The sequence below is a fragment of the Orycteropus afer genome, unplaced genomic scaffold, assembly GCF_000298275.1.
Source record: "Orycteropus afer afer isolate SDZICR_OR568_19922 unplaced genomic scaffold, OryAfe1.0 scaffold00002, whole genome shotgun sequence".
Lineage (NCBI taxonomy): Eukaryota > Metazoa > Chordata > Mammalia > Tubulidentata > Orycteropodidae > Orycteropus > Orycteropus afer.
In genome coordinates, this window is record NW_006921589.1 from 27027949 (window position 1) to 27048773 (window position 20825).

Consider the following 20825-nt stretch of genomic DNA (forward strand, 5'->3'; position numbering starts at 1 on the left):
CCAGGCCACAGAATTTATCGCCTCCTGGAGTGCTTTTCTTCCAGGAAGCTCAAAGATGTCTACAAATGCTGTCTTATTAATCTTTATATTAAAACCTGCAGGGAAAATATGAGAGAAAAACAACACTGTCATGTTCTTCTCCCCAAAGCAGCAGCTGCCCCAGATGCCCAGAGGCTGAGCGGTAGGTCTGCACAGTGCTGAGTTCCCCAGCTAGTACAGTCCCCAAAGCCAGGCAGCCTGCTTCTGGGCTCACTGTTGATGCCCCGCCTTTATGGAGGGTGGGGTTTTTAAGAATCAAATTTTATTTCTTTGGGTTTCTCCTTTTCATCAATACCATCCATTTAAATAGAAGCTGGTATGGAGTTTTTGTCAAGAAGCTCTGGTAGCACAGCAGTTAAGCGCTTGGCTTAGCTGCTAACTGAAAAGGTCAGTAGTTTGAACCCACCAGGTGTACCACGGGAGGGAAGACCTGGTGATCTGTCCTATAAGGATGACAGCCCTGGAAACCCCATGGGGCAGTTCTCCTCTGTCCTGTAGTGTTGCATTGAGTCAGAACAGACTTGATGGCAGTGGGTTTGGTTTGGTTTCATAGAGTCCCTGGGTGGTGTAGATGGTTGACATGCTCAGCTTCTAACCTAAAGGTTGAAGGTTTGGGTGCAACCAAAGGTGCCTCAGAAGAAAGGGCTGGTGATCTAGTTCTGAAAAATCAGCCACTGAAAACACTCGGGAGCACAGTTCTCCTCTGACACACAAGCGGTTGCTCACTATCAATCAGAATCAACGTCCAGCAACTGACTTTAACTGGTATCTCAATGGAATGAGCTCACATTTATTGAGCATGTACTATGTGGACAAGGCCCTGGGTTTATATGTAATTTTACTGAATCTCACACCAGGCCCTGTTAGATTAGGATTCATTTGCAGATGCAGAAACTGGGGCTCCGATGGGTCAAGAGAAATGCCCAAGGTCGTATGACAAGGACAGGTCAGAGCCAGGCAGTCTCAGTCCAGGACACACAGATCTAACTTCTCCTTTGCCTCACTGTTGTTAATATCCCCAGGCCAGTTCTCTTTTGAATACTATTTACATGCAATATTTTTTTCCACCCTTTCACTCTCAACCTATTTGTGTCTTTGTGCCTAAGGTATGTCTCTTGTAGGCAGCATATATTTGGGTCATGTTCCTTTGACTCACTGTTGCATGAGATCTGAGAACAATCAAATACTAGATTGCCACAGCACAAAAGCATTAGAAAGTACCAGGTATAAAGAAACCTCTTGGCCTCAAGTTTTCACAAAATGGCCATATGGTATACAAGAGACTTAACAGAATCTTGCTCTTTTGTGTGTGTGTGTTGTGTTTGTTTGTTTAGATAAGAACTCAAAGACTTGCCAAAACGCATAAACAAATCACCAATTGAATCAGTGAGTAGATTTGGCATTCATGGTTTCAAGACTCACCCAGTAGAAATCTAGCTTGTGAGTATTCAGATGGGATAACACATTAATGTTTGTAAGTGTGGTATTTTTATAACCACATACATACCCATATGTGAACATATGGCCCACAGAGTGAGGAAACTGTATCCTGTATATTTATAAGCTCTTAAAATTTCATCTAGAGCATATATTCCTCAGCCCATGGATTTCCAGTAGGATCCATAAGTGAGTTTCAGTAGGTTAGGAAACCTCTATAAGTATATGCAGAAATTCTGCCATGTTTGTGTATATGCACATTTCCCTAGGGAAGGGATCTACAACAAAAAAATCTTAAGCCGCTGTTAACACAGAAACATATTTGTCTATTATGATACTATGTATGCAGAGAGGTATAGTGTGGGCTTTGTTGGCAAACCGACCTAGTGGGTACTCACTAGTGGTGCGCCTACAGACAAATTACTTAACCTCTCTAAGCCTCAGTTTCTTCATCAATAAAATGGAAATAATAATACCCCCCACCTCATGGATGGTTGGAAGGATTGAGAAGGTACATTCAGGCCTAACAGGCACCAGACCATTAGAAGTGCCTCATAGATACTGGTTAGTGTTTGCAGGGAGTGAAGCATTAAATGCCATGGGGCTTTGGAAACCAAACATGTGAGGACAAAATGAAAAGTCGTAAGTTAGAGACAGTTCATGTCAATGCCCCCAACCTTGGTGCTAGAGGGTTGCTTCTAAAAACCTCCTTTCTGCACAAACCCATCAACAGTGCTTCAGTGAACTTGCATTTTGGAGATTTTTACTCCAAAGTCATGTTTCAGAGCCCACGCTCTGGAACTGGCCAGCCTGGCTGGGTTCAAATCAGACCTCTGTTGCCAGTTCTCACCACTGTCATGAAGAGCAATCTACTCAACCTCACAATCATTTAAGTTAAGGTACATCAATGGCTTAGCACCTAGCACAGTGGATGCTCGATAGATCGATGTCAGTTGTTATTCTGCGATTAGCGTTATTATCATTATCTAACTCCAAGGCCTCACACGATTCCCAAACTCTGCGATTGTTTGGGTATTTGCCTCGGTGCCAGGTGCCTTTTTAATGGTGGCTCTTGGAGGCCTCATTTTCCTCCCTCATTTCTTCCCACCACAAATCTTTGATATTTTGAGTTTCTTATTCACAATCCCTTCACATCCAGGGTCACCAGGGCTCTTCAGAAGGGAGGAAATCTGACCACCCAGCAAAGGAAGTATGAGGGGAGAATAACTGAAAACAAACTGGAAGAATTATTCCAGAAAACCTTGAAGGCAAGCAAATGGAAACTACAAATAACATCTATTTATAATTGCTGCTTGTTTTTCTGCAGAAGCCCCGGGATGATGGAGCAGCCCCGCCGAGCTCATTGTTCCTCCTGAAGCAGGCTGCCAAGAATGCCTCGCAACTGTGAGGAAGGAGGCTGCTCCAGACAGGGTGTCTGATAAGTCTCACTGAGGTGAACTTCCAGAGAATTAAGGGCACACAACAAAGTCCCCACCACGTCTCCTGTGACCCTCCGATGGAACCTTGCATCCCTCTCAGTGCCAGACCTGACTCCTCACCAGGCACATTCCTCAGGCCATAGGGCCCCGGCTCTGCTTAGCTCCTAAGTGAGCAGGCCCTCTGGAGACAGGCTTGGATGGATACAGTTGCTCATATAAGGAAGGATTTTCTAGGCAACCCGTGTCAATGGGAAGTTCAAGGTTTGGGGCAGGTTGTTTTCAGCATGACTGTTGGGGCTTTCTCCTGTCTGCTGTTACCGGCTGCCATTCTGCTGATTCTGACTCTGTTGCAGAGCAGAATTGGCTTTACAGCATTTACTTGGCTGCAGTCTTTACGGAAGCAGATAGCCAGGCCTTTTTTCCTGCAGTGCTACCAGAAAGTGGGTTCAGACTGCGGATTTTCAGTTTAGCTGTTGTTGTTGTTGTTTGCCGTCGATTCGGCCCCAACTCATAGTGACCCCTCCTTGGGTTTCCGAGGCAGTATCACTACGGAAGTAGGATTGCCCAACCTTCCTTCCGAGGAGTGGCTGGTGGGTTTGAACCGCCAGCCTTCTGGTGAGCAGTCAAGTGCCTTAGGCACTATGCTACCAGAGCTCCAATTTAGCAGTGGAGCACAAACCGTTTGCACCACTTGGGGACCTCTGTCTGCTGTTCACACTGAAGAAATCCTCACCCTCTGCCATCCACTTAAAGGTCACCTTGGTAGTATTTTGTAATGATACCAGAGTAGGAAGAAGGTAAGAATGGCCCATAGTTTAATTCCAGTTGGTTTTCCTTGGAGGTGGCAGTAGCAGCTCAAATAGACCCCCAGCAGACTGGTCCTTGGGTGTCAATGTGAATCTTAGCAGTGCCAGAGACTCTTATACTCAACTGTCCTAAGCTTGGCTGGATCAGTCAAACTCTCATGCCTCAGTGTGAAGTCACCTCATGAACGGGAACAGGGACCAGACCCCTATGCTTCTCAGGGCTGACTTCAAGGGGGATAAAGCAACCGGCAGCCTGAAGGGACATCAGGGGCCAGTCCCCTCCACACTTGGCTGTGGTGTGCTGATGGTGGTCCTTCACTCTGCCAGGTGAACAGGTCCATCCTGGACAGGTGCTTCCTAACCCTATCTCTCCAAGGGTCCATGCAGAGCAAGTCATAATATTCCCATCCGTCCAGAAAATGGAAGCCTGCTGGGAACGGAGGTGTATGGGCACCAGGGAGTCAATTACTGTATCAGCAACGTCCTTTTTGTTTTTCCAGGGATTTTGGCTCCTGGCCATTTTTCTATCCCTCTTTATTGGCATTCAGTCTCCAAAACAGAATTTGGAAAACACAAAACTTGTCTGAAAAATGTGCCATGTAGAAATCCCAGCAGAGGACAGTTTGCAGGTTGGTGGCAGGTGTGATGGGTCCTTTTCTTGGGTTCCATTCACTCAGAGCTTCAGGTTACAGAGCCTGGAGCTCCTCCAGGCTCCAGGGCAAACTTGTCACTGCTGTGCAAAAGTCCCATGGTGTGGAAGTGATGGGCCTGCACTAATGTCTTAAGCAGGAAGGGGCTGCAGCCACGCCAGGGTGGAGATTCTGAATATAGCACTCAGTGGCTAGTCAACTGGAACTGCTTCCGCTTCTCATGCCACCACTCCGTCACTACGCTTTCAGCAGTTGGATTTTGAAGGCTTTGTGGCTGTACCCAGTGCAAAAGCAACCCAGCACACACAGTGCATATTAAAGCATTCACTTCTCCCATCACAGAAATGCCCCTTCAATTCTGAAAGAACTGGTGGAGGTTTATTGGAAACAGCAGATATTTATGAATGTTGGGTGTTCTTGGCTGAAGGCTCACCAGATCTTGCAGAAACAGATCTAGAAAGGACACCAGCTTCTACAGGAAAGGGAATCAGGTTGCTGGAAGTCTCCAGACAAGATGGGAGCAGTGTGACTCTGACCCCGAAGAGCGTTTCTTTGTCCTATAGCCATAAGCAGGCTGTTTGCTGCTAGCTGGCTAGATGGCCACCATATTGCAGCAGCCAGCAGTGTGGGAGGAAGCATTAGTGCCAGGGAGGAGCTGTGGGAGCCCAAAGGATAAAGGCCTGCGGATGAGGGAGAGCCTAGAAGTAGAAATTTCTAGAAGAGGAGTCAAGCTTTAACCCAAGAGCCAGCCCTTTGGCTTAGGCTAAATCTTGTGTTTGCTTGTGCCTCAATTTCCCAACGGTAAGACTAAAAGTAAAATAATAATAATAATACTGTCTTATCCTCCTACCACTCTCAAAGGGATGACACATACATAAATCACTTTGAACTTTTAGATGAAAGGTGCTCTATAAACCTGAGGTCTCATCAACTGTAATTGTTACAATAATTATTTTAATGATAATAATGATGATAATGGGAGAGGGGAGGGGGCGTGGGGAGGAAACCTCCTACCCCGAGACAAAGAAAAGCTCTTGGGTTAAAACCTGCACCATGAGTCCTTCAGCAACTAGCTCTCAACCATTTCTTTCAAACTGCCAATTCCTGGGCTGAAATATTATTTACTTCTTTCCCTTCCAATAAAACAATTATTTGTTCCGCCGTTTTCCCTCGCACTCACTCTCCGCTGTGTCTAGCTTCACCCTGACGGCTCAGCCATGGACTGTTTACACGTCTCGCTCACCCTCCAAGACTCTGGTTCAGCTCCATTGACACGCAAGGCAGGAGAATTCTCTCCGTGTGAGGAATCAATTACTTCCGCTGACACTCTATTACAGCTCTCACTTCTGATTCCAGATGGAGAGTGAAGGTGGTGGTGGGGATGGCAGGGACTTTGAAAGGGTTGGGGGGGACGGGGTGGGTAGAAGGGGATGACAGAAAGGCAGACAGAGACTATTGACTGAGAGTCATCCAGCTTTGTATTTAAAGACACAGAAAGCTCTCTCTCTCCTTGACTGCCCTGCCGGAATCCGGAGGTGACCACATGGCAGGAAGAGGCAAAGAAAGGAATAAAAAAGAGAAAAGGAAAAGAAAAGGCTTGTCAAGGATATCTAAAGAAATCAGAGAGGCCCTGAATACCTAAGCACTGGGACCACTAATGACAGCTCTTTGGCAGATTGACACAGGTACATTCACTGCCATCGAGTCAATTCTGATTCATAGTGAACCCATTGGGTTTCCGAGGCAGTCAATTTTTACACAAATAGGTTGCCCCATCTTCCCTCCTTTCGGGCAATCCTACTTCTGTAGTGATACTGCCTCGGAAACCCAAGGAGGGGTCACTATGAGTCGGGGCCGACTCGAGGGCAAAACAAGAACAACAACAACAACATCTTCCTTCCTTGGAGCAGCTGGTGGGTTTGAACCAGCAACCTTCTGGTTAGCAGTAAAATGCCTAAGGCACTGTGACACCAGCTCTCCACTGACACAGGTATAAGAAGCCAGTTTTGGTGGGGGAGAAAAGTTGAAAGAGATATGAAAAACCAACGGCCTCAATTTGTTTCCAAAATCCCAGTCCTACCATTACTATCTGTGTGATCTCTCAGGTCCTCGATATGCCCATCTGTAAAATGGGAATAACAGTCCCACAAGGTTGTTGTGAGAGTTAAACATAAACACTGAAAGTTCTTAATGTATCTCCTGATTCATGATGTGAGTGCAATAAATGTTTGCTATTATCACCTATAAGAAGCTCTGGTAGTGTGGTTTTGGTTGGCTGCCAACCAAAGGTCAGTGGCTTGAACCCACCAGCCACTCCACAGAAGAAAGATGAGGCAGTCTGTTTCTGTAAAGATTTACAGCCTTGGAAACTCAGTGGGGGTCACTATGAGTCAGAACTGACTCTATTGCAGTGAGTTTGGTCTTTTGGTTTATTATTGTCTATTGTAGCAATGATTGTGAGGCTGACCCAGACAGGGCAATGTTTCATTCTGTTGAACATGGGTCAGAACCCACTCGATGGCACCTAACAACAATAACATCATTGCCTAGGAGTCCATGGGTGATGCCAATGATTAATGCACTCGGCTGCTAACTGAAAGGTTGGCTGTTTGAGTCTGTTCAGAGGCCCCTTCAAAGAAAGGCCTGACAATTTACCTTTAAAAAAAAACTCACCAATCAAAACCCTGTAGGTGACAGTTCTCTTCTGACATACATGAGGCTGCCATGAATTAGAGCTGACTCTACAGCAAATGGTTTTCAATTGGTATTACTGTCTAACCGACAGTTCCTACAAACCACCTACAAACATACTGTTGAGTCTCTAGTGGGACACGGCAGAAAAATATAGAGAAAGACTGCCAGGATGCTTGGCTACCAAGTGAGGGGAAAAGGGCATAAAATATCAACATGACTTTCCTTTATCACATGGGAGTCCCTTCTTGTCCATCCAAAACCTAAGTGCCCAACTAACATATTTTTCTTCCTTCTTCATTTTGTGCTTAAATTTTATTTTGACCCAGCTAACACTTTTCAGGGAATTTCCTTCCAGGAAAAAAAGTGTTGATTATGTAAATGAAATACAACCATCTACTTTGCAATCAATGGCAATAAGCTGTGAGAACTAGGACCCATTATGAAGGGCGATTATGGAAGCTCTTTTCTAGAAGGAAAGATAAGGGCGGCTGATACATACTTTTTCTTCCTCAGATGATTTATCTAGGGAGAAGTAGGAGAATGGAATTCAATTATCCTGAGTCTCTCTTAATCCAAAGGGTTATGTCTTCCTGGCACTAAAAAGGAAAAAAAAAAAAAAAAAAAACCTAAACCCAGAATATTTGTATATTATTTTTCTATAGGACCCATGACTATAGAAAAATACATATATCCCTTTTTAGAAAAGTCTGATTTCTTTACTTGGTTTATTTCTCCTCTCTTTTTTATCCCTTCCACAACTGGAGCTCCCACTGAATTTCTTAAGACAGACTCTCACCCAGTGTAATTAGATGGGAGGATTACATGGAGTTACATGGGGTAAGATGCCAGCCCTTTGGGATCTCTGGGTTCAGAGAAGGTGCCAGGGTTGAAAGGCAGAACAAGTGGGATTGTGCATTATAAAATCTCAAGTGATTTCCTCAGTCAGAAGATAAAATGCATTGTTAAGAAGGACATCTACAGCGAAGCTTGCATTGGGACAATCACAATCCCAACATTGCATATTTAAAAACAAAGTGCCCAAAATAATTGTTGGCCTTACTGCCCTTTAACCTTGGTGGAAGGTGGAGAACAATCTGGGGTTTTGTGTTTTTTTTCTCCCATTTCTTCAGCAAGCTGAATTTGTTGGGTGGAGTCCTTGGTCAAGGTTGGCGAGCGTAGGGTCAGCTGCCAGCTGAGTTCTCGTTAGCAGGACTCTTTCCATTTATTTCACCATGTACCTCGAGGTGGATCTGTTGCTGTCATTAGAAGGGTTGTTGCAATACAGAAAAGGATTACTGCTCATCAGTTCCTTGGGGGAATCAGAATATGTCTTTGGCTCGGTGGGCAGTACATCTGTAGTAATGTTATGAACGATCAACATGAGGGTACCTCTTGGGCTCAAGACACCCTCGTGAACCACAGAGAACTCTCACTCTGCTTTGCTGGATTTCCAGAAATTCTGGCAGGGGCTGCTGAACCACTGGGCAATGTGGCCTCAGGCCCTCTATTCATAGGAGAGACACTGTGTTCAGGGAGAGTTCTGGGGAGGAGTGTAAATTGAGAGGCGCTTAATCCAAAGTGTCACCTGGACTTTCCCAGGCCCAGCCCCATTTTCAGGCATTAAAGTAGGGTTTCTGGCCATAGAGTATGGAATTGCAGAGACCCTGGCCAGGGAAGGTGGGGGCAGTGGGGAGTGCTCACAATTTCAGTCTTTCCTGTTTCCTGACCACAGCCCTTCTCCCTAAGGAGATGGTGGAAGTCGCTTGGCCAGGAAATACATTAAATTGCATTGCTCAGGCAATCCTTCACTAGGAGGGAGGTTTGTATCAGTAAGTGACAAGGACAGCCCTTCTTACTCTATCCTCACAACACTCACTCACACACACACACACACACACACACAAACCCTTGTTGCCATCGCATCTGTTCTAATTGACAGAGACCCTGTAGGACAAGAGTATTCTTTGCTCCATAGGGTTTCCAAGGCTGTGATCTTCATGGAAGTAGATTGCCACATCTTTCTCACATGGAACAGCTGGTAAGTTTGAACCACTGACTTTTCAGTTAGCAGACAAGCACTTAACCACTGCACCGCTGGGGCTCCTTGGACAACACCCACAGAGAAGGAAATTGAATTCAGCCATGTTTACTGTGGTTCCCAAAGGCATCAAACTCTCTCCTCATTTTTGAACAGGTTACTCTCTGCCTGGACTGCCTCTGATGCACACTCCCCCTTTGTCTGGCTAACTTATCTTCAGGATCAGCTCAGGCATCACCTCCTCTAGGGAGTCTCCCCCGATCTCTCTAACCGAGCTGGGATTCCCCATCTTAGGGGTCACATAATATGCCCATATCATGCCCCTGGGCATGGGGAAGGCAGCAGAGAACACAAGAGGAAAGAGCATGGTAGAAAAGTAGGGTACCCTTGTTTCAAATGCCCTTCCTGCCACTTCCAAGGTTGGACCTTGGGTCCACTGTTTAGCTTCCTTGAGCCCAAGTTTCTTCATCTGTGAAATGGGAAGAGTTGCAGTGGTTTCGTAAGTTTTTGTTGTGAGGATTAAAGGACGATGGATGCAAAAGTGCTTAACAGAGTGGCCAGCCCATAGGCTTCAGATGTGGCGGCTCTGTTAACCATAATCATCTTTCTCTGTCCCCTCTCACCCACCCTCACCCCCCAACTCTAAGCTCCGTGAGGGCAAAGGTTATGACTTACTAACCACTGTATTCCCAATGTTATCACATCCCACTGCCATTGAGTCCATTCTGACTCATAGCAACCCCCACTGCACTTCCAAGACTATATAAATCTTTATGGAAGTAGATCACCTCATCTTCTTTTTGTGGAGCAACTGGTGAGTTTGAACCACCAACCTTCTGGTTAGCTGCCAAATGCCCTACCCACTACGCTACCAGAGCTCCTTATGCTATCACATAGCAGAAACTTAATAAACATTTCTTGATGAGTCAATGAATGATCTATTGCCATTTTGTAGATGACAGACCCAAGTCACTGAAGCCTGTGTCCGCAAGCCTGTGTCCTATTCTCCTACCCTGATGATGTTATGTATCGTAAGATGGACAAATAGGCAACACAGATCTGGCTGCCTGCCAATGCAAGCTCATGCTATGCTGACCTATGTCCTACTATCTCAAATGTAAGAAAATCACTGAAACAACCCTCTGTACTCACCTTCTTAGCACCCACCAGCACTAGGAGCTCTAGGGGCATACATGTTAAACACGTGGTCCTGGCCCTTGGAGAAAACCCATTGCCACCAAATCAATTCTGATTCAATAGTGACGTCATGTGTGTCAGAGTAGAGCAGTGCTCCACACGTTTTCGATGGCTGATTTTTCAAAAGTACATCACTAGGACTTGCTCCCGATTCTGAGGCAGCTCTGGCAGGACTTGAGCCTCCAAACTCTGGATTAGCAGCCAAGGGTGTCAAAACGTTTGCACCACCCAGGGACTCGTGGCTGACCAGAATGATGGCTTTGAATTACACTCACTTAGAGCAACGTGTAGACCCCAGAACCCAAACTTCCCCACAGACAGGAAATCCTCCTGAAGGAAAATCAATAAACATAATAAAAGATCAAAATGAGTCAGAAAAGGAAGGCTTCGCCCTGGGCATACTGACAACAGGAAGTGACAGGGATTTACAGAAAAAAGAAAGTCCCCAACTAGTCAAAAATGCTAACAGTTGCTAATTTATTGTGCATCTGCCATAAGCAAAGCACAGCAATCTTGCAAAGTAGCTACCATCCTCATAGCTATACAGGTGAGGAAACTGAGGCCGGGAAAGTTTAAACAGATCCAGTTCTAAGTCTTCCTAACGCACATATGACATCGCACGGCCTCTTTAACAGAAACTGCTGTTCAGAACAAACCAGAAGCATGAATCATCCAGAAAAATGTGACTCTCCTTAATATTGGTTTTGTTTAAGAAAAAGGGAAGTGCAGTACACAGTTGAGAAGGGATTAATCAGGAATCTTTTTTAAAAAAACTTTTGGAACTTTAAAGGACAGGTTAAAGTCTCTGGAAATTTCAATTAGATGAAGCACTGTTCTTCAACAATGTATGGTAAATAGATATGGTTGGGTAGAACATAATCTTCATTAGCAGTGCTTCCTTGTAAGGACTTTAGCTTCAGCGATGTTCTTTCTCATCTTCCTAGTGCTTGTTGCACTTTGTGAAACATGTTTTTCAAGGTGTCCACCTGGAAATGACCAGTTCATAAAAGAGCCCAGACTCTCCATTTTGATTTTACTTGGTGGAGCCTCTGGGGTGGGCTGGGATGCCCTGGTGAGGACTCATGAGTAAGCGGTGCATCACATGCAGGTCAGCAGTTAACAAAAAAAAAAAAAAAAAAACATATATTTATCACTTCAGATGTGGAAAAAATGCTCAACTTTGTGTGTTTTTAAAACCAGAACATTCAGGCTGATGACTCAAGCGAAAGGCCTCTGTCTGCCGGCGGAAGCAGCAACATGCTCGTCTCCAGCACAAGGGATGCAGGGGCATCTCCCCGTGTGCCCAGACAGCCTTTTGTCCCTCGGCCACATGAACCTGGCAGCACCAGAGTGGCCTGGGTTTCTGCCTGTAGCCTGTGGGTGCCAGGGGCTGGGAGCTTCACTGGTAGCCCGAGGGAGGAGCCAGAAACAGCTCACCAGAGATGGTAGCCTTGGGTGGTACTGATTCAGGCAAAGCTGAGGCTTGTGAGCGAAATTTTCCAAGCAGACAGCAAGCTTAAGTGGAACGAAATTAACAAGTGGCGGTTAGGGGGAAAGAGCTGTCTGGGGTTTATTCAGCAACAGCGAGGACCTCTGGAATGTAGAGTTCAAGGTACAGAGTAGGAACAGCTTTGGGGTCACTGCGCTGATGATCTTTTCCTACCAGGGCCCTAGTCCCAGAGCTGGGGCCATTTTTGCAGCTAATAGTTGCCCGGAGGAAGAAGTGAGGAAAACACGAGGACAGGCAGGCGTGCTGACGGCTGCTGTCTCCCCAGCTGGGGCGGTCCTTTTTTTGTCTGACTCTTACTCATTTCCTCTTTTTGCTAGTGTGTTCCTGCTGTGTTCTATCATCAGCAGGACAGTTTAGGCAGTTTTGTTTGGGGAAGTATCCACCTTATGGGCATGGAGAGCCAAATCCAATTTGAAACATGCACCCAAAATGAAAGGAGAGAGGAGGCTAATTTCCTTTGATAGTAAGTGCTTGCCAAACCCACGAGAGCTCCGGTGGAACAGAAATGAAGAGAGAAGGAGGGAGGGAGGGAGGAAGAGGGCAAGAACAAGACAGAACTTCCAGGACTTCAATTAGATTAATTGTTCCTTTCGCAAGAAAGTAAAACAAGGCAGTGGGAAGGAGAAGCCAATTTATTCCGAATGCAAAGGGCCACGCAATAGCATTCAAAAGATAATACCTTGAGGAAGGAGAAGTTGAAAGAATCAGATTGTCCTTCTAAATACAAAAATTAATAAGGAAGAGAGACAAAGGAGGAGTGGAAGAGGATTGGGGGAGAAGAGGGAGAATAAAGGATGAAGTTAAGTAGTTGAGGCTTAACCCCAACAAAGTCTTCCTGACAAGTGGGCCTTTTGGGGGAATACACCCCCAAAATACTATTTTTTGACCTTCCTAACCTTTTAGGTGCAAGCCGGAAGCATGGAATGGGGCCTTGAGGAGAAAAACAGCAAGTTACTTAGTGTGGATGATAAGCCAGAAGATAACCTGCAACTCACTGCTTCTCCTGCTCCAACTTTAGCAAGAGACTTTGTCCCTGCGGCCATCAGAGGCATGATAGTGCTGAGTCATGTGAAGCGAAGGTTATTTTCCAGCCCAAACCAGGGCAGGAGCATGTTTTTCTGGCCTTTTATCCTTCCCAACATGTTTTCAGCCATGCTCACTTGCTCCCAAATTTTCCCTTCCAAGAGTTCTGCCTTCCCCCTCCGCCACTATGAATATCCATAAGATGACCTCTTAGCAATTTCCCTGGGAGATCTGCTGGCATAAGCATAACAACATTTGGCCCTCAGTTGAGAGAGGTGCTTAGTCAAATTTCTCTGAGCTCAGACCCAAGCTCTCTGTACATTAGGCTTCAGTGTGTGCCAACCCCCTGCAGCCCAGCCAGAGGAACCACGATGAAAAACAGCTCTTCAAACAGAAATACTTGGTAAAGTTCACTGTCAGGGACTGGGAAGCCTGCAGATGCTGGGCAAACACATGCAGTGTGTGCATTTCACCAAGACAAAGAAGAACTGGTGCATTACCCTATTGTCATCCACTGGGCCCAGAGTGGACTGGGATTAGAAACTTTGGTTTATGACTCTTAGTCACATGAGGCATCCATGCATGAGGAAAAACCTTGGGTTTTCAACAAAGACTACCTCTTGTTAGGAGAACACCATTATGTAGGTGCGAAGTAGTCCTGGGAGGATAATAATGACATCAATTCACTGAGCCTCACAGTGTAGCATTAGTTAAAGAGGGCCTTGTTTCCTCCAGGAGGAAGCCAAGGGCCAGATCCAGGCCGGCTCTGAAACGAGTGCTGGGAGCTTCACCCGCTCCTTGGACCTTCCCACCAGCTGGCCCTGTTGTGGATGTTTAGTACTCCCACCACTTAGGTTACAAGGAATGCTCAGACTATTTATGAATCAGATGGGAGCTCTGAACATCTATCGGAGCAGGGGAGTCTTGACGGTGCTTGTTTGGAACAGACCATCATGGTTGATGCATTCTTTTCTGCACAGAAGGCTCTCACTTTTGTTTTAATGAAGCAAGACTTTAAGATCACACCCACTTGTTGTTGTTGTTATGTGCTCTCAAGTCAGCCCTGCCTCAAAGTGACCCCTCCTTGGGTTTCCGAGGCGGTATCTCTATGGAAGTAGATTGCCCAGTCTTCCTTCCAAGGAGGGGCTGGTGGGTTTGAACCGCCAGCCTTCTGGTTAGCAGTCAAGTGTCTTGGGCACTACACCACTAGAGCTCTTACTAGACAGTATAAAAAGCAGTTGCCTCTAAGTAGGCCCCAACTCAAGGAGATTCCATGTGCGTCTGAGTAGAACTGTGCTCCATAGGGTTTCCAATGGCTGATTTCTTGGCAGTAGATCACCAGGGCTTTATTCCCAGTGCCTCAAGGTGAACTTGAACCTCCACCCTTTCAGTTACTAACTGAGGGCATTAACCATTTGCATCAACCAGAGATTCCCCAAAGTCCATATTCATCGATATTCTTGACATCCCAACACTGCCTGCTCCCTTGCCTTAACTTTTAGGGGCTTTAGTGCTAGCAAAGCATTTCTAAAGCACTCACACTTAGGAACTGCCTAAGTCACACATTTCAAGGGGCAGAACTGATGTAAGAACAACTGAGTCACTTCAAGTAACTTACTTAAGCTCTTTGGGTCTCAGTTTTCACAACCGTAAAACAGAGATAGTAATGGCACCATCCTTCCAGTCTGCTGTGAGAACTGAATGGATTAATATTTGTAAAGCAATTCAAACAGTGTTTGTTAAATAAATCCATAAGGCCAGCTTTGAGGCTCTAACCTGTGCAGTACAGATATTAAGAATCCGTATGAATCTTTGACCTACTGCTATAGACTTAGATGTTTTATTCTCTCTTTCTGTAAGGAAACCAGCAGGCTCTTTGTAAAATAATAGCCTGATCTTCCAAGGCTGGAAGTTAAAGGAAATCTCTGCTTGGGATCTAGCTACCATTTTATGAACGAAACTGGTGGGGTTCCCATGTGGCAGCAGCAGTAGAAAATGAGGAAATTTCTCACTATAGGCAAATCCCAAAGTCAAGACATGGGGTTTTGAAATCCATCTTCTTGCAGCCACATGGAAAGTCTCCCTCCACCACTAACCTTTACAGGGTGTGTCATGGATTGAATTGTGTCCCCCAAGAATACATGTCAACTTGGCTGGGCCAAGATTCTCAGTGGTTTGGCAATGATGTAATCATCTCCCATGATGCGATCACTCAAGCATTTATAAGGGGATTAGGGTGGGATGCAACACCTTTCCTCAGCTCATAGCCCTGATCCCATGTAAGGAGAATTTCCCTGGGGGGTAGCCTATATCACCTTTTATCTTATAAGAGATAAAAGGAGAGATGAGAACAGAGAAAGAGGGACTTACTATCACCAAGAAAGAAGTGCCCGGAGTGGAGCATGGCCTTTGGACCTGGGGTACCTGAGCTGAGAACCTCCTAGCCCCAGGGAAAGACTGATGCCAAGATACATGGAGCTCTCTGAGGAGCACTGGGCCCACAATGTGGAAAGGAGATAAGGACCTTCCCCTGGTGCTGACAGAGTAAGAAAGCTTCTCCTAGATTTGGACTTCTAGGTACTGAACTATGTGAGAAAAAATTTGTTTGTTAAAGCCATCCACCTGTGGTATTTCTGTTATTGCAGCACTGGAGAACTAAGACAGGGTATTATTCTTTATTCTTTCACCCAAGAAAGCAGTTGCTGGGTGGTGCAAACAGTTACACAGTGGGCAGCTAACTGAAAGGTGGAGGTTGGAGTCTATTCAGAAGTCCCTCAGAAGAAAGGTGTGGCAACCTACTTCTGAAAAATGAGCCACTGACTACGCTCTGGAGCCCAGTTCTCCTGTAAGACACGTGGGGTTGCTAGGAGCTGGGAATGACTGGAGGACCATTGGTTCTGGGATTAGCGGGACCTCTTTTTCCTCATAAAAGAGAAAGTCATGTTGATGTTTTCCTCTGGGACCAAGATGTACCATTGCTTAGTGGGTCCTGGGGCTATGGGTGCTGACACTAGGTGACAGGGGTAGCAGGAGTTTAGGGGGAAGACAGGTGGGCAGTGTTAGTCTCATGGCTATTACAGGGGACTGGGAGAGTGCTTACTTGCAGTCGTGCTTCTCGATTTCAAAGTGAGGGTTGAAGTTGAGGACAATCTTCTGGTTGGGTTCAGGGGCATAAACAATCCACTCGCAGTTCTGGTGGGAGGGATAATCCTGGGGGTAGCCTGGGGAGGTGATGTAGCCAGCATCCTTGGAATTCAAACGACCTCCACAGGGTGGGTCTGAAAGAGAAAGCAAACAACCCAAGAACGTCAAATATGCTACAACTCTTTCCCCCCTCTCCTGTTTCTCTTCTCTACCAGTGGCTGATTAAAACTATCTTACAGACCTTTTATGGCAGTCCACCAGGCTGACTTAGTACTCAGTCAGTGGAAGAGATTAGTTCAGCTCATCCAACCCCTCAACACACACACACGCACACACACACACACACACTCCCCAAATGAAAATATTCCAGAAAATGGTCATAAATATTCCCAATTACATGATCGGAGATTAGGAAAACAAGAGGGCTGCAAACTCAACATGCCTCCCTGCCTTTTCCTGTCTCCTCTCTTTGGCCCATCTTCCTTTCCTCATTCAAACCTCCCATCTTTATCTTTGTCTCATAAATCCTTCATTTTACTGGGTGTCTCCCAGCCAGCCCAAGCAGCCAGCAGTGCAGGCTCCAGGAACTGACAATAGTGGTTTTGTGGTGCCGACCCACAAGCAAGCCTGGTAATAATTACAAGTGATGCGGAGGAAGCACTTTCAGCTTTGGGCCAGAACAGGCCCTGGAGGGTGATTTTCAGCTTTTCTTTTCTTTTTTTTTTTAAAGAAAAAGCAAAATCTCCAAACATTTAATTTTGCATCAACCACAAATACAATTTATTATTTCATTATACATGGAGTGGAAGAATCTGCATTGGATAATCCACTTGCTCCAACCTCAGAGTTTCGACAAAGGTGCTTTGTGCTAAATGGATGCGTGTGATTTCCCTGTGTTTCTGCTCCCTGTCCCTCCTGCCTGGTCGCCACCGCCAGAGTGTGCTGCTGCTTTATGCAGCCATTTGCAAGGTGCGGGGAGCAGCTGACTCTCGCCTTCCCAGCAGTACCTGGCTGGAGGTTAACAGCATCATGTGGGCTAAGAGGGAAGGGGGCACTCTTCAAAGGCAACAAAGGTGGGTGATGACATTTGAAGCTCTATATATTTGGGAGCAAAGTTCTGAAGTCCTCAGGAGGGATTCTTGGGAAGTGAGGGTTTTGTTTAATACCGCAGCAGAACAGAGGACGGAAAGGCACAGAGACGTGGAAATATTCAGAAGCCACTTGGAGACCTTCCTAAGACGTGTGTCTCTCTTAGCATCAATCACGGTTTAATATCGCCATCTGCATGGAGCAGCGTGGGCCCGTGAATTATGTATTATGGCTCAGCAGCCACCCTCCAGGATGGGGTCTTTCTCCTGTGTTCCCTATTTGAGGCAAAGGGTCATGCATTTTTTAACTCTACAGGTGCACTTAACTACTCCCCGTGTCTGTTGGCATTACTCTCTTCCAGACCTCTGCTTTAGATTACCACTTGACAGGCTTTAAATGCATAAAAGATGGGCACGCTGCACAATGGTGGTTGGGACACACAGCTCCACACCAGTAGCCTCTTAGGCATCGTGCCTTCAAGAGCTCAAACTGTGCGCTGCTGAACTGCCAGAATCTAATGGATTCAGGTTCCATTTCCTACTGGGTGACTGGGTGGAACACAAAAGCAGGCCATTTTTCCTGGCTAGAGGAGACCAAGCCATCTCTACCTAGTGACCCACACCCTTCCCAGTCCAGGAGGACAATGAGCCCAGCCCTCACACCCAGGTGCCGATGAGGCCTGCCCTGAGGCTGGGGGCTGCCTGTTCCTCTGCAGACTTTCTACAAGTCTGCAGCACCCACCCACACTGGGCACCCAGCATCTTCTGCAAGTTGTCAGACCGTGGCCTAGTGCCCCAGCTCATGAATGTGAAACAGGGCTGGGAGTGGCCGTCTGAGAAAGCAGAGGTGTGGGGACTTAGATCACCAGCTGCTCTTGCCAGGGAGCTGGAGAGCAAAGTACAAGACTCTTAATGGAAGGGTGGCATTTGAACCTACCCCGCACCAACGTGGAAGAAAGGCCTGATGATCGGCTTCTGTAAAGATTACGAGAAAGAACAACGACAAAAAACCCACAGTGGAGTTCTACTGGGCGGCAATGTGTTTGGTTGCTAGTTTGGTCTGTTTTTTGTTTGATTTTTGTTTTACAGAAAACTGCAGCCCTAACTCACCCAAACCACACTTTTTGACTTGCAATTCATCAGAAGAAACCTGAGGTGAGCCCAGTTTGGTAACCATTATGGTTTCCATTTCATCCATACTCTCCTCCTCTTTCCCCCACCCCTTCTCTCCTTCTCTCCAATTACCCTGGACAGAAAAACTTCTTCCCCTCAACTCACCACACCCCAGGTTTCAGCTTTTAGTAGTAACTATACCAGGCAATGGTCTAATTGCTATCAGCAATAAAGACAGAAAAGTTCCTCATAGGAAGCTTTTATTTCTCATTCACACTGGAAGTGATCACTTAATTTGTGTGTGTGTGTGTGTGTGCGTGCGTGTGTGTGTGTATCCCATAGCAGACAGTCCCTGCGTTTTCTCAGTTTAAAAAATTACTTAACCAATGGAAAAAGGAGTAACCCATTTTTCTTTTCTGCCTTTTCTTTATCTGAAGAAAAGCAAAGCATTTATTAAAATATCTAAGAATTCATAAAAACATCTGCTTTGGTTGTGTGTGGTTAACCTTTTCAATACCCAAACATTTGCATACTCACATTCGTATTTGAATCACACTCACACTCAAAAACACACACAAACACTGATCAGTTGAACACACATCAGTTACATACACATATACATATTAGTAATTCACATGTTAGTCCTGTACACACTTTCACACCCTCTCACAAAATATCACACTTCATTGCACAGATGTATATCCACGAAGATAATATTTTTCTTGGAGAGAGTGGGACTCTTGAAATACGTAAGTAAACACTGCAAAGAAGACACATCTAATCCTTCTATACCTCCTCTTGATAGCCAATCGTTTTTATTCCAGCTTTAGTGACCCTTCTTCTCTTAAACACATACACGCTCCCAAATGAAATTAGCTAGAATTCCATAACTCTGGGGGTCTTTACTGGATTCCAAAATGAACTTCACAAATGCTCTCCGTCCGGTTTCAGAAGAGTCAAGTCATGCCAAAGGAGAGTTGAACTCTAGGGCAAACCCCTGAAGGCCAGCCTCCACACACAGAGGGCAAGGTGACCCTGTTGAAGTTTGGGCTACCGAGCCTGTTTGGTGAGTTGACAAGGGCCCTCATTCTCCAACTATTTCAAGAGGAGCTTTCACCTGGGGCAAATTCATTTTCCAAAGAGAAGTAGCAAAATTCAGGCCTGGACTGTTCAAGGCAGGTTTCCCCTACATCAGGGAGAGAAGCCTACAGGATGGGCCAGGCCAAGCTGAATAAAGACCCAAAGCCCAAGGATGAAAGGAGTAAGGTGACACGTCCAGATGTAATTGAAAGAAAGAGAAAATTATAAACTGTAAGGAAGTCCATTGAAGTTCTGATTTTTTTTTTTTTCTTTGCCCCATAACAACTTCTTAGGTGCTTTTATTTGAAATGTAAATATCAAATTATTTTAATCTCTTTTTCTCTTGTTTGTTTTTTTTTTTAGTTTTCTTTTTGGTTCCCTTGCTTTGGTGGTGGCCTGAGCACCATCTGGTGTTTACTGGGGGTAACCTGGCCCTGGATCAAGTAGAGAATTGTGTATTTATCCATTTACAACTCTAAGTCACTTGGCCAGCTTCAGAAGTAGCTCATCCTGCATAGAATCCAATTTAAGAAAAAAATCAGTTTCCTTGGTAATTAGGAGTCCCTATAGTGCAAAGGGGGAGCTCTGGTAGCATAGTGCCTAAGGCACTTGACTGCTAACCACAAGGCTGGCGGTTCAAACCCACCAGCCACTCCTCGGAAGGAAGGTTGGGCAATCTACTTCCATAGTGATATCACCTCGGAAACCCGAGGGGTTTATCGGGGTCGCTATGAGTCGGGTTTGACTCGATGGCATATAACAACAACAACATAGTGCAAAGGATTAAGCACTTGACTGCTCAATGAAAGGTTAGCTGTTCAAACCTACCCAGAGACACCTTGGAAGACAGGCATCTTTTCAAAGGTCCCAGCCTTACAAACTCTATGGAGTGCTTTTACTCTGCACACATGGGGTCACCATGAGTCAACAACCACATTACCAGGTCCTCTCAAGTTGACTCTGACTCATGGCAACTCCCTGTGTACCAGAATAGAAGTGTGCTCCATAGGGTTTTCAATGGCTGACATTTTTTCAGAAATAGATCACCAGGGCTTTCTTCTGACGCATCTCTGGGTGGACTCAAACATCTGACCTTTCAGTTAACAGGTAAGCACATTGGTCATGTTCCCGCCCAGGGACTCTTAGGAAGTTATTAGGTAAGAGTAGGAATAAAAGAAGCTTTTGAAAAACCAAGTCTGCCTTCGAGGGAAATTCAATTGGAGATGTTTTAAAGGAACAGTATGGCCTGAACTTGAAAATAATATTTGCTGAAAACCAAAGCCCGACTGTAGTGAGGACTCTTAAATCATCAGAATTACAATGGCTTGCTTCACAACAGCCAGAGCCTCTGCTTGGTGATACCAGACAACAACAGCCTGCTGGCAGCCCTGGGGTAAAAGAACATGGCTTGAATTGAAGGAAAGAGTGTTTGGCAAAAACAGAGGGACTTGGAAACTGGCTGGATGTGGGGTTGGCGAGACAGGTTTTGTCAGAGGGGGATCTGGGGTAAGGGGATTGGGTCACCCCGAAGGGAGAAGATGACGTTACCAGGAAGGGAAGCAACCTC

At 45.7% G+C, this 20825-nt stretch overlaps 1 protein-coding gene across 1 annotated transcript in view; it reads right to left on the bottom strand.

The window, feature by feature from the left end:
• NRP2 (neuropilin 2) overlaps positions 1-20825 on the bottom strand; it is a 132634-nt gene that overhangs the window by 100438 nt on the left and 11371 nt on the right. The window contains exon 2 of the mRNA XM_007934867.2: positions 15934-16111. Within this exon, the coding sequence (XP_007933058.1) occupies positions 15934-16111 (178 nt within the window). The remainder of the gene's footprint in view (positions 1-15933; positions 16112-20825) is intronic.